This window comes from Astatotilapia calliptera, chromosome 10 (assembly GCF_900246225.1).
Source record: "Astatotilapia calliptera chromosome 10, fAstCal1.2, whole genome shotgun sequence".
Classification (NCBI taxonomy): domain Eukaryota; kingdom Metazoa; phylum Chordata; class Actinopteri; order Cichliformes; family Cichlidae; genus Astatotilapia; species Astatotilapia calliptera.
Genome location: NC_039311.1, coordinates 1,441,148 through 1,455,521, shown reverse-complemented (window position 1 = coordinate 1,455,521; position 14,374 = coordinate 1,441,148). Strand labels below are relative to the sequence as shown.

Genomic DNA, 14,374 nt, shown 5'->3' with positions numbered 1-14,374 from the left:
AGATACGCTGAAATGTTCTGTTGCACCAGCAGGACTCAGACAGGCTCTGTTCATTTATGTTTTATTTCAACTTCATTATGTACATGATACAGTTCAGGTGAAGGATCGACACAACAAATGTCACCAGTGACTAAAATATCCTTTTCAACTCGAGACATGTTATCAAGTAAGCTTGATAAAGTATGGTTCAAACATCTGTGTGTAAAATGCTCCTTAAACATACCTGAACAGAAGCAAAATGCACCACTTTTACATCACCGTGTCTCAGACACAACAGTCACACCAAACCTCCCACTCAGACCACGATCAAAGATGTACACATCCTAGAAAGGCATGACGTCAGCGGTGGTAATCAATCCCAGCCTTACACGCGCACACGCACTCACACAACTACAATATACAGCAAACTGTACATACATGATGTACTCTGTCAGCAAAGGCACAGTGCCATTCCCATTGGTTTTTGCATCATAACATCATCTATCTTTCCACTGCAAAAGAAAAACTACACTTCAAGTTTTTGGCAAGGAAAGTCTAAAATGAAGAAAAAAAAGGTTTCAAAGTGAAACTATGCCTCGAAATAAATACTGTAAGACGTCGGGCCTTTGAAACATTAAAAAAAGCTGCATCTGAGGTTCTTGTAAGACTTTCTATGGAAATAAAATTACACTGTACACGATTATAATTGCAACAGAAGTCAAATCAACTTTTTACACATTCTGCTGCCCTATGTGAATAATACTACATAATAAATACATAGTTTGCATAGTGTAGACAACGAAGTGGAACCACAATGGCACTTGAAATAAATATAAACAAAGTAAGCGAGTGGAGTGACGGCTGTTAAACACAGCTGCTTTACAGGAATGATCCAAATACATCGGCTCAGTCAGTAAAACCTAAAACATGAACCAAAAGAAGTTCCTACACAGTTCATTTGTAGAAAAAGGCGCAAACTTCCTGTGTTTTCATTTTTATGATTACCAGAAAAATCCCCAAAGCTTCAGCTCGTTTTGGCCAAACGTTAAAGTCAGCATTTGTGGATTGCAGGGAACAATTTCAAAAACAACAACAGAAGTCACTCGTTTAGCTTTCATTAGCATTATGGGAATCGGAATCCGACCTTTGGTCATTTTTAGGATGACAGGGTTCAATGGCTTGACTCCAAAGGCTCATCTAGCAGCTTTACGTCGCACAAACATCCCAAACATCGCACTCTTAATAGATGGTCTATTCACACAGGTGTGTGTTAATACGCCCTTACGCTTAAAGCCATGTTACAATGCACAAAAAGCACACTCACAGTACCTTAGACATGAATGCAGCCCATGTCAGTAAAAAAGGCAGTGATACCAATCTGGCTCAGAGTATTTTGGGTCAACATGCTTGTTGGTTTCCAACCATGCCAGTGGCAATGAGACTGCATGAGTTAAAAAATAAGAGCAGGAGATTTAAGTGACACACAAAGGCTTTTGGAGTCTGTTTACATTCAACACAAAGAAAACGATCAGTGTTTCTGGATCGGCGTCCCGCAGGAAGCCTTCCAGTCACACAAAGCAGTGCCAGCATTTGGTATCGACTGTGGTGGAAGTGATGCACTTGGCTGAAATTTCACTTGTCTTTTTATAGCTGCTTTCCTTCAGGCGCGCTCTTCACCTGCTCTCAGCTCTAGTGACGAAGGCGATCTGACTCTGTCCTTTAAATATAAAGGACCTAACCCTGTGAAACTATGATCCAATAAATCCACTGACTGACAGCGCGATCCGAAATTTCACAGAGTGACTGTTCAGATAAAATGTCACGATGAGGAAGAAACAAACGCTCCTTATTAGAGATCCTTTTCTCACTGTGATGGAGTAGACTCGCCGTAAACACTACAAGTAACGTTACCCTAGACTCGAAGATAAAAGAGCACCAGTAAATCCTACAGTAATGCCAGTTGAGTACATCTCAATCACCTGAGCCCACTCGTCAGCTGGCGTTTTTCAGCACACGTTCGAACAGAGTTTGTCAAAGAGCACCTCTCACACCGCTCTGCTAATTTATAAACTGCTGATTAGCTGTGGCGAGTTACAAAAAAAAAAAAAGGCCCAGGCTAAGTCAGGAGGTTTCAGGCGGTTAAGGAGGGGAAGGCGCTGCTGGAAGAGCTGGTGATCGGCGTTGACAGCGTCAGTCAAAGTAAAAAAGAAATCCTACAAGTCTCTTTGAAAGGACAAAAGGAAAAGGAAGGGACACTCAAAGAGGGCCGGCGTTCATAGGCGAGCCGAGCGTCATAGGTTCATTCGTAGGTGTTCGGGCCGCTTGGAGTTCATGGGGTACGCCTGCTTCTTGTAGGGCCCTACACTGATGCCTGAAGGGTGCCTGATGGGAAGCGGCGCAGAAGCCTCGGTGAAGCCGCTGCCGCTCGTGTCCATTTGCTCCACTGCTGAAACCTCCATGGGCTGGTCCATCGAGCTGCTGGGTGAAAGCAGAGATGGGCTGCCAGTCATCAAAGGTCCCCGGTGCCAGTTGCCCCCCCCTGCAAACTTCACCGGACTGAGTAAGAAGATATGACATACTTTGATTAGGCTCAAAGGCTGTTATGTGCACCACACGGCTACAGTCGTGAAAAAGTACACCAAAGCACACCATCACACACCAGGACTTACGAAGAAAACTTGTTTATTTAAATACAACCTGAGAATAAACAACACAACAACAACGTTGCTTCGGTTCAGTAAGACTTCCAGCTCTCTTCAGTCAGAGGTCTGGACTTTGACCGGGTCATTAAACCACATTTAGTGTTTTCTTTTTGAGACACTTGGATGTAGGTTCCCTGATGTGTCCTATGAAAGGATCCATTTAGGCCAAGCTTTAGCTGTCAGATAGAAAGCTGCATATTTGGCTCAAGGATACTTTGGTACACAGGAGTTCCACATTTGCTGCAAAACGAGCCCAGATCATTATCCCTCTACCACCACGCTCGGCCGGTGGTTTATGGCGTTATTGCCAGACATCTTCATTTTGGAACATTGTTCCAGAGGTTTTGTGGCGTGTACAGATACGACTTTGCAATCTAAGCCGTGCTGCCGTGTTCTTCTTTAGAGAAAAGAGCCTTGTCCTTGCAACCTTTGCCTTTTTCTAATTGTACTATTATGAACTTTCCCTGTCGAGTCTGAGATGTGGCTCTTAGGGAGTGCACGGACTGACGTGGCTTTCCTGGGTACAATGACAGTTGTGCTGAACATTTCCTGCTTGGGAATAATCGTTCCCACAGTAGAACGATTCACTTGAAATTATTTGGAAATGGTCTTGTGATCCACTGATTCTGCATTCTGGCTTCAAATTATTTTGTGTTGTTGTTCATCTGAGGTTGTTTTTTTATTTAATGTTCTTATTCATGAAACCTTCCGTACAAGGGATGCGTACAATTACCCCCAAAACACCCCTCACCTTCCCTATCCATGTTTTTATTCAATTCATTTAAGCTTTAATGACTTTATATGCCTTACTGTTAGCCAAGAAAATTTAAGCTATTCACAAGGTCAGCGAGTGAGTCATCAGGATGAAGACTTGTTTTGGGAAATTTTTTAAATGACCAGTGAAATCGGACAGATCTGCAGAGAAAAACAACATGCCGTTACCTCACAGGTGTTCTCGGGCTTCCCGGGAACTTTCGCGGCGAGCGGACCTTTGGCTCAAAGGAGAACTTCTCTTTGACGTTTTCAAGCACAGATGGGGCTACATATGTGAAACCCTGGGGAAGGGGTGGAGGACAAAAACAGAAAGATCTCAGCCCACTTCAAAGACCATCTTTCCAAAAACAACCCACAGCTGATGATGAGCAATGAAATGCTGAGTAAACCATATCATGCAATGCGGTGGAAAAGTGAGTGAAGCTTCCAGGAAAACCAACAGGATTAAACCAGATGGGACGCATTAACTGGTTCTCGTAAGAAAAGGGAACAAAAACAAAACACGAAAAAAACCCAGTATGTCCAGAACTAGCTGCTGTTTGCATGTTTTCAGACAACACAAACAGTCAGTGCACCGTTTTCTATTAAAAACTCTGCGTAAGTTTAGCAACATCAGCTTTGCACCAGATATTTAGCGTTTTCCTACCTCACATCATCTGACCACAAACGATGACCGAACGAAACTCTACAAAACACTGACACGCAGGTTATGAGTCGTCTTCCATAGATCTTACCCTGCAACATTATTATACGCTCACCCACCACTCTGTCAGGTATACCTGTCCCAACTGCTAATTAGTGCACATAACTAATCAGCCAATGGCAGAGCAGCGACTCGCTCATTCACGCTAAACTCATACACATGGTCAAGATGACGTGTGAGGTTCAGAATGGGGCAGAAAGGTGATTTAAGCGACTCTGAATGTGGTTGCCGGTGCCAGATGGGCTGGTCCGAGTATATCTGAGAAACTGCTGATCTGCTGGGATTTTCCCACACCATCATCTCCAGAGTTTACAGAGAGTGGTCCAAAACAGAAAATAATCCAGTAAGCAGCCATTCTCTGCTAATGCCGGAGAAGGCTGGCCAGACTCGACCCAACAGAGCACTTTGGGACGTGTCGAAACGAGAGTCGCATCACGGACGCAGCAGCTGTGTGATGCTATCCTGTCAATGTGGGCCGGCACCTTGTTGAGTTACCAGTCAGTTCAGAAGGTTCACTAACACTTGCAAGGTGTAACTAATGAAGTGGCCGGTGAGTGAGGCACCAGTTACACACCAGGAAGACTTGATTGGCACTTTCACTGAGCATGGAGTCATCGGGGCTGTCCACTGGAGTCTGACTGGTGAACTTGGAATCAAACTGGCTGACATCATCAGCTGATTGCTGTAAAAATACAATAGTAATCAGGTTAGTTAATGACCTTCATGGCCACATTACACAGGACATCTCTGTGTGGAAGACAAACTCACCAGAAATGGTTTAAATGGAGGCTCTACTTTGCGAGCAAGGAGTTCGTCCCAATTTATAAGGCGGAAGAACGTATGGGCCTAGGAAACATGACAGCCATTTTGTGTCTGCGTGGTTTTTTAAAAACATATTTTTCAAGCTCCATCTGAAAAGCGATGCCTACCTGGACTTCAGCTGCATCTCCTGGACCGCCCCCGAGTCGCAACGAGGCATTTCTCTTCAGCAACTAGAAAAAACATAAATATTCGTATTTTTGACAGCAGATCAGTGCTTTTTAACGAGACAGGCGTGTGAAGCGCGTGGGGAGGAGCAAGGCTTTAACAGCTCACCTTTTTCAGAAGGTCCCTGGCTTCTTGCGTGAGGTAAGGTGGAAGGCTGAGTTTACATTTTAAGATTTTGTCTATGGTCTTCTTTCGGTTTTCACCGGTGAACGGAGGCTGAGGGACAGCAGCAGATTGGAAACATTAGCTGAGCAGCACGATAAAATGGCCTGTATTTATATAGCGCCTTTCTAGTCCCTAAGGACCCCAAAGCGCTTTACATATCCAGTCATCCACCCATTCACACACACATTCACACACTGGATAAGGACGCTGTGAGTAACGGTTCCGGTTACTTGTATTAGTTAGTTATTAAGATGTTGACTGGTTTGTACTTACTGCTCCTGTCAGCATGTCGTACATGAGCGCTCCCAGACTCCACCAGTCCACAGCACGATTATGTCCACTCCTCATCAGGATCTCTGGAGCCCTGAAGAAGAAGAGGCAGAGGAGAAGGCGTGTCAAACCAGAGGCATGAATGTGCTGATGTGTATGCAAATCATCAGACTGTTTGCCATACATGTACTCGATAGTGCCGCAGAAGGTGTGGGTGACTGTTCCATCATGGATGGACTCTTTGCATAGGCCGAAATCCGTCAGCTTCACGTGTCCTAGAAGGTGGATGCGTACAGAGGACACGTTAGAAGGTTCAAGGTTGTGTTTTAATAGTTGAATGCAAAACAAGCAGAAGATATTTGCAAGAAAATCTCAGTTGGTGAAGGACATGTATCTAGGTCGGACGTTTAGTAAGCAGCTCCTAGTGTTTCAGTACCGTTGTTATTGAGCATGATGTTCTCAGGTTTTAAGTCCCTGTAGATGATGCCTTTTTGGTGCAGGTGACCCAGCGCCATTGAGATCTCGGCCAGGTAGAAACTGTCAACAGAAAAACACAACGCAGGTCCCATATTTAGTCGAATGCATTGACATTTCTATCCATTTTTCCTCGTTACTCTTCTATGTTTACGCACATTTCTTGCCCACGTTATGATGTAATGTTTACACTCCTGTGCCTTTCTGCACTCAGTGTCTCTCATTATTCTAGGAACACTACTAACCCTTATTTGTTCAGCACTTTGGTTCATGGAGTCTCCATCTACAGACTGTGTTTATAAGACAAAAGGACTCATACTGCAAGCATTCAGTCCCTGCTCCAGCTGAACAGTCCTACTGTTCCAGCTCAGTGTCTGAGAGACAGAGTCACCTACGTGCCTCCCTTCACGTAAGTCAGTTCCTCAAACTTTAAACTCCCCCGTGTGCCAATTTCCTCGATGTGATTGTTTTTCCTCGTGATGCTTTTTGGGGCTCCAGTTTAAATATGTCCGTCTGCTCCAATCAGAACACAAGCAGCTACTGTTTGTCTCTTTGTTGTATTCCTAGAAATATTTTGGAGAACCTGTTTTTGACTGAATGTGAATCATAAAGTCACATCACTGGGTGTTAAGATGCCTCTTCTGTGGGTTAACATCCTAAATGCATGGTGCTGATCATGTAATATGCAAACATGCAAGTTAATGTAAAGATGCAACTACTGTATAAAGCAGCAAATCAATCTGTTCAGCAAGCTGGTAGGAAGGACTAATGTGAAACATCACAGTCACAGGAGTTAGTGTGTGCAACAAACAAAACACACAACTTCACACGTCTGGTCAAAAACAACAAATTGTATGAATGTAGATAACGTTCCTCTCAGTGGTGTCACTCAGATGGTCATCTCTGTTTTTGGTGAAAGTGGATATTAATAAGTGCCAACTTCCACCTACTCATGTTTGCGTACGGTGTGTGCACAACATGTCAGATGTATTTGTTTGTCACACGTGGTACGTAAGGATTCTTAGGGATGATATTTACATTTGTCCCTGTTTTCATTGGACACTGGCTTTGTTCGTGATAATGAAAGCTTGCAGCTGCGCTTACTGTGAGCGCAGTAAACTGAACTCAACCAAAAAAAGAAGACGATCGAGGTTTTACCAGCAACAGACCAACTCACCATGCTGTGTCCTCCATGAAGATTCCCTCTCTTTCCAGCTGCATGAACAGCTCCCCGCCTAGTTACCACATACGAAAACTCATCGTTCAAATGTATTCACACTGGGAATGAGGAGCTGCACTGATAGAATGACTGGGAATTCCTTCTCACCGCTCAGATACTCAAGGATGAGGTACAACTTTCCCCCCGTCTGGAAGGCATAGATCAGGTCAACAATGAACGGATGTTTAACCTCCTCCAATATGTTCCTCTCGGCTTTGGTGTGGGCGGTGTCCTTTGCGTTACGCACAATCATGGCCTGGACAGAAAAGCACAGTGCAGGGGTGTGAAACTATTTGGGCAATAAATCTTACCCCATTAGCTGGCACGAAACCTTTAAAACATCAGCTGCAGAGGCAGAGCGGGAACCGGGACGCCAAGATGGTAGCTACAGCTAAGTCTCATTAAGCTAATAAACAGTCATTAAGCGAAACCTCAGGCTTCGGGGAATATGAGCTGGTTTTTCAAGGAGAGCCAGACATGAGCTCTGTGTCGACAGCAGAGAGGAGGCAAGCTGAACAGAAGCAGCAGCTCTGAGGTGTCATGAGAAAAACGCCTGGTGCCATTATTTTAGGTCGGTTTGTCCTTCTGGCTTCGTAGCTCAGCGTAAGAGGATATCATATTCAGATCACCTGCTCCGGCTCGTAGCTATTGATACGGAGAACTCGGACATCAACTCTGCAACACCAGACTGATTGTGTATTCAGACACGGGCCAGTTTCTACGAATGAACCCGACTCGAGTACATGCAAGCAGATTTACTCACCTTCTTTAAAACCTTCATAGCAAATATCTTCCCAGAGGTGGCACCCGATACCTTCCGAACCTGGAACACCTGCAAAAATAATTTACATTTGTATAAAGACATTTAAGGAGGAGTGCTACAAGGTTCATCAAATTTTATCTAAGACTAAAGCGCACAAAGAAAGAAATGCATTTCCTGAAAGACAAGCAGCAGTGATACAACACAGATTTTTTTAATGTAACATCAAATATGTGCAGCACTCCCTCGCACTCTGGCATGGAGCTAAGGTCATAACGCCCATAATGAAACGCTGCTCTCACTCTGCGCAGTGAGAGCAGGTGAACGTAATGCCAATGCTTGCCTCTGGGTCTTACTGACTGTATCTATATGTTAGTTTGAATATCTTGAACTTCGGCTGACAGCTTCCAGAGAGATATAAGATGATTTTATAGCTAACATTATTGCTTAAGCATGTGACTTTTGTAGCTTATTTAAGACTTTTTAATACCACCTTTTCAAAAACTACGATGAATGTACCGTCACCTATCCTTTGGCTGTGGGGTCCAGATATTTTGAATTGGAAAAATTATACATTCGAGACACAAATTCAATCGCTCAGGTATGAATTTGAAAATCATTGTCTTTACTCTTAAAAAATAAGACTAAAATCATCTGTTCTTACTTCGTATAAGGAAAGGCTTGAGTTCTGACCCTCAGTTAAAAATACAGAGAAACTTTTGCCAAATTATGCAACATGACGACGATATCAAAACAGCTGCCAATGTGCTACATTTTTCTTCTTCTTTTTTCTTAATACGATTGTGTTATCTCATAATTCTAAGTAAGTCCCAAGTTACGGAAAATGACTTTGTTGTCATCTCCGTCAAAACCACTTCAGACAGAGCAAGTCATGCATCTGCTTGCTAAGTGAAAAATGTTTCCAAAATAACTAATGTGCTCTGTCATTGTCAAGTTTAGCAACGAAACATCAGGGAAGTTCCAGAGCTCTACATCCACAAAAATAAGGCAGAACCTACAATGTGCACTCATCTTTAAAATCTCCATTTGTCCTAAGATTTGATACAAGCAGCTGCAGACGGATTACTTTGATGCTTTATGTCTATGCAAAGAAAGGCTTCTACTTCTTTGCTTCAAGAGCTTACGGTAAAGGTGAAACAGGATTTCTTTCTTCCTACCACAGGAAAAATATTGCTAGATATTTGTGGGAATTGGAGGGCTGTTGATAAACAACAATGACACTGTAAACTATTGCCAAATTTCCCATTCCACCCACTGGAATTTCAAGACATCTGCAATGCCTCCCACACATACTGACACCAGGTCCCAGGCTAAGAAATATAAGTTGCATTTTACACGATTTTAAAAACAAAGGTTTTTTTTGTTTTTAAATTAACTCTGCATCAAATGCATATGAATATGAAGATGTAAGTTAAGCCTTTTCAAACCCTAACTTTCAAGTCAAGAGGGGTCAATAAAAGGAGGAGGGAAAACGTGTCAGAGAGAAATGTCGATTTGAGAGTCTTGAGTCCTCACCTTCCCATAGCCACCTTTTCCCAAAACTTTCAGCAGCTCAAAGCATTCGGGCCTGATCTGCTCTGTTCCTTTGTTCACGCTGTTCTCTGAAATTTCAAACTTCTCACAGTCATCCATGTTACTGGCAAAACAAAGCAAAAAAATAAATAAAGAAGATAAGAAAGTAAAGATGAAACACAGGTTCAGAATATTTTGCACAACACTGTTAGCATTTTAGGATGAGTGCCACAAACACTTGAGCACCGTGACAACATTGGGTAATGGCTGGACTTTTTCTGATGCTAGTTTTATTTTATTTATTTATTTTTATGTATTTTGTTTGGGGTGGGGGGACTGGCTGAGTGAGATCAGTGCCCACTGCTAAAGCACTTCCACACAAAGATCCCTCAGATATTTCCAAGTGAGAACAAAGAAGCCAAACAGGATTATCACAGATTACAATGATTGTTTTACCTGCTAAATGGTGCTTCACACAGCACCACAGGTCTCCACCTGGATGCATGAACGGCTCTCAAAGCTACCAGGTTTCAGTTCACTTTAATGGGCAACCCAGCATTAGAAAACAAAACAACCCTGCTACAGAGGGTTGTTATGGTCTGGCACTACATAACGTATGTTAGTTTTCCATTAAGTTTAGTTGCAAATTTCTTATGGCTCAGAAGTACAATCAAGTTCGCTTAAAATTGGTTAGTTCTTTTACCAATTTAAAAACAGCTATGACGGGATTTAGGTTTTTCCCAGATCCTGAAATGTTGACTCCCACGCATCCAATTAAGAAAAATGGTTTGTTCCCTTTTTCGAAACACAGTGAATCACAACATCGCTTATACTCACAAATCAAAGCTACTGCACTGCTCCATGTACTCACTGAGCTGCCCCTGGAAACAAAAGGGGACACCGGGACACAACATTTAGGCACACAGGAATGCGAGGGAGAACTGTTCTTTACTAGGGAGTCTGAATCAATCGGAGGTACATTACAGACCTTTTCATTTTCTAGCGATATATTTTTATTAGCCTAGTTCACTCAAAGTTAGGACAGCCTCACGGCTAACCAATATAGTTAAGCAGGGACGTGCTGTATGTCTAACACTATCAGTTTTAAACGAAACTGATAACCAGGAACGCAGCGACGACAGCAGACTCGTAGCCTCGCGTTAACGTTACGCCGCGGTGGGAAGGCTAGCAAAAGTGTGATCCTCTTACCTGCAGTGATGCTAGCACCGGTAGCATTTCAGCCTGTTGTTGGTCGGCTGGAGTATAATTTATTTGTATTATTATTATTTTCTAAAAACGGTCAGAAAGGGATACACTACTGATTAAATTAAAGTAGCTAACAAACCGCAGATATAGCATTCATGTGCAGCTAATGTAGCTAGTTACACGGCAATAAGAGCATCCCTCCGAAAATACCGATTAATAGCGTTGCCGCTCATAGCTCCATAATCGGACAACCCCTTACGCCCTAGCTACTACACCGTCAATTGCTATTGTTTAGCTTTCGTTATGCTTTATTTCTAACCTGACATTTTACCTTATTTTTGATTTCTTTACCCTCTGGCGTTGATATCTTCTCTGCTTGTACACTTTCAACTGAAGAATAACCTTACTTGTACTTGAGGGCTGGCCACCTTAACTTAAGCCACCCATCGTCCAAAACTTTAAGTAAAATCCAGAAAATGTAACTGTAATGTTTAATTTCATTGTAGCTAACGTTGTATGTGAAAGCACATTAATACGCGGGAAAAGAGTGAAAGATGACGTGTCCGATAATGGATACATGGGCACCGGTGTTAGCAACTTAGGCCTCGGAGCTGCTTAGTTCTAGCTAACTGGCTAACAGCAGGGACATTAGCCTTAGCGTTAGCATCAACTCACCCCATCCTCAAATTCTTCGTCAGAGACATTCTCATCCGGTTGATCCAAATCGATGTCAAAAACCGCGGCCATGGCCGCGACACCTTACTTGGCGTTAAATGACAAAACACAGGCCCGATCCGTCACCTCATGTGAGAGCCATCACCGTTACAACCGGCTACAGCAGAAAGCATGGGCTCACCAACCAAAACAACACAGGAATCGAACAGCAGCAACAAAAAGAGCCTCTAGCGTCGGCCGGCGGCACTACTCTGCTCAGGCTGGACGAAAACATCAGGAAAGAGTTCCAGTAACGGCAGATCAGGAAAATAAATCCAGTAACTGAAAGAGGGAAAGTGGTCAGATGTGCCAACATAAACAAACAAACACACACTAATAAGAAAAATAAATAAATGAACGAATAAATATAGGTGGATGATTTATTTCCCAGTCTGTGCAAATTACATTTGAATTGTATTTAAAGATTTGCATAAAAACGTATTTATAGTACATGTTTATGAGAGAATGTATTTCATTTCCTGTGTTTTTTCCAAAAATATAGATGATAGTTTTAGACTTGGGTCAGAACAAAAATCAGAAATTGTGTCATGTGACACAGTAGTGCTCCATGCCGAACCCAAGTCATAATCTAACACTAACTTTATATATTCATCAAACAAAGGTCAGATGTATAATGTAAGCTCCTCTTTTATTTTAGCCTACTCACAACAGCAGATTGTAAGAATTTGCAGTCCTCGACTTAACAGATCTTCCTTTTGCTGCTTTCCAAACTTGCAGTACAGACAGTCATATTCATCATAATCTGATCATGTAAACGAGTCATGCAGTCCAGTGACACTGGACTTCTCTGAGAAATCAGAAATTGACCAAACATAAAATTCAACCACTAAAACTAGTGGTGGTTGACCACCAGGTGGTGTAGCTCAGCTGGTGACATAGCTCAGGGGGTAGAGCAGGTCACCGACGGTCTATGGGTCGATCCCTGTGTGCTCCCAGCTCCAGTCTGCCAACTGACCCCAAGCTGCCCTCCAATGCATCCATCAGAGTACGGAGATGCATGTGAATGTTACACAGAAAGCACTTAAATAGACTGACACAGGAAAAAGGGCTGGAGGTGTGAATGAGTCACACACACACACACACACACACACACACACACACACACACACACACACACACACACACACATATATATATATATATATATATATATAATGCTTTCCAATTTAAAACCAGCTTTTGTGTATAACAGTAAATTTGAACGTTCACAGCTAACAGATAAAAATATCATTTAGATTAATGAGTTTGCACAAACTCCTGGATTAACCAATACAGAAATATTTTTTAAAAGTCATTTTATTAATTATTCCTAATTGAGGACAGCTGGGGCATGAAGCATCCATTGGGCTGTGGTTTAATAAACTTGCTCAGCACCGCGTGTTTAGCCTGCACAGGTTTTTGGGCAGGGGTGTGAATAATAATAATAATGATGATGATGATGATGATGATGATGACTTCCATCCAGACGATTCAGTATCATTCTGTCGGACTGACACACTTGTTTTTTACATGAGTCATCATTGCTCGTCTGAGTCAAAATATCTGCTGTTGTAAAGGCTCCCAAGTATAAGACGCTCATGTTCTGCTCTTTGCGACTTCTTCAGGTATTTCACATCAGGGTTTGTATACAATCCCCCTTTTTTCTTACCAGTAGGTGGCAGCAAGAAAAAGGCAACCTTTTTTTCTTCTCTCCTCATTCATTCATCCTGAAAAATGCCTGTTTATTCATGCTGTATTGCCGCGCTTTCATCCAATCCAAAACCATTACAAAATGCACCAAATGCTAATATATATTTGAATTTCTTGGTATCGTACTGATGAGGAAACATGTTGTGCCGCCTTTGGCTTAGAGCTTCAGGATGTCTTCTAGAATTTGTCTACACTGATACAGAGATATCAAAGCAGTACAGGTAAGTGTACCTTCCTGTTGTGAGTACACAGACAGGAAACCCTGTGGTGTTTTAGCTCACACAGAGGTAGCACACGAGCATCTGTGCCTGAGGCCGTTTATGGCCATGCTGTCGACGCTATATTGAGAGAAGCTTGCATGCTACCCTGTGATGTCTGCGGTACCTGTAGAAAGAAGCGGAATGAGAACTTGTTGCTATTTCCTCACATTGTATTTAGAAGCCTACTACACTTCTGCTTTTGTCCTTTTGGTGAGAAGTGTCACACTGTTCCATGTCTTCATCGTGAGTCATCATCATGTTGTCCTTGAAAGGATTTTTTGTGTGTGTGTGTGTGTGTGTGTGTGTGTGTGTGTGTGTGTGTGTGTGTGTGTGTGTGTGTGTGTGTGTGTGTGTGTGTGTGTGTCGGGGAAGCGGTTAAAAAAAATAAATTTAATGTCGACAACATTTTTGGAAGCAAAGGCTAACAGTACGTAGCGGTTTATTCAGCCCTGTCTGATCTGTCACAGCAGTAAATATACAGTAAAATGCATGAATATATGGTGTGTTTATCTTCACCTGTTTCAGTGTCAGCCAGGTATCAAAACTAAAGCTCAATAAATCCATAATGATCAGATTTACTGAGGACCGCACAGATTCACTCTTAAAGAGACAGTTCATCTGTTGTGTTTTCACCCTGGCTATCTATGAAAAATACTTTGGTGTGAACAACCTGGTTTGGGAGATATCAGCTGTAGAGACGTCTTCCTTTTCTGGGATATGACAGAACCACATGAATAGGTAAAGAAAAACCCAAACTTTGTGAGAAGTATTATGTGGGAACTATTTTCTTTCTCCTTTTTACACTGGCCAACCAACAGGTGCCTTCAGCCAGCTGAGAGGAACAATACCAGAGTTTGCACTCTGTCACACCGTCACAGGTAGATGCACACTTCCTCCTTTGTGGTAATGTGGTTGACA

General features: G+C 42.6%; 1 protein-coding gene across 7 annotated transcripts; it reads right to left on the bottom strand.

The window, feature by feature from the left end:
- Window positions 1-45: 45 nt before the first annotated feature.
- On the bottom strand, window positions 46-11,761 carry rps6kb1a (ribosomal protein S6 kinase b, polypeptide 1a). 7 transcript variants are annotated; one of them, XM_026181767.1, is made up of 15 exons: window positions 11,448-11,761; window positions 10,404-10,447; window positions 9,570-9,690; window positions 8,037-8,105; window positions 7,382-7,529; window positions 7,232-7,289; window positions 6,017-6,117; window positions 5,765-5,855; window positions 5,584-5,674; window positions 5,254-5,361; window positions 5,088-5,150; window positions 4,927-5,004; window positions 4,733-4,840; window positions 3,624-3,736; window positions 46-2,535 (listed from the first exon to the last, which is right to left on the bottom strand). In XM_026181767.1, the coding sequence occupies exons 1-15, from the start codon at window positions 11,517-11,519 to the stop codon at window positions 2,271-2,273; spliced, it is 1,530 nt and encodes a 509-aa protein (XP_026037552.1). In that variant the 5' UTR covers window positions 11,520-11,761; the 3' UTR covers window positions 46-2,270. The 7 variants fall into 7 exon arrangements, with proteins under 7 accessions (XP_026037552.1, XP_026037555.1, XP_026037554.1 ...); XM_026181770.1 differs by having other exon boundaries at window positions 46-2,454; XM_026181769.1 differs by having other exon boundaries at window positions 9,570-9,655; window positions 10,438-10,447.
- Between the last annotated feature and the right edge of the window lie 2,613 nt (window positions 11,762-14,374).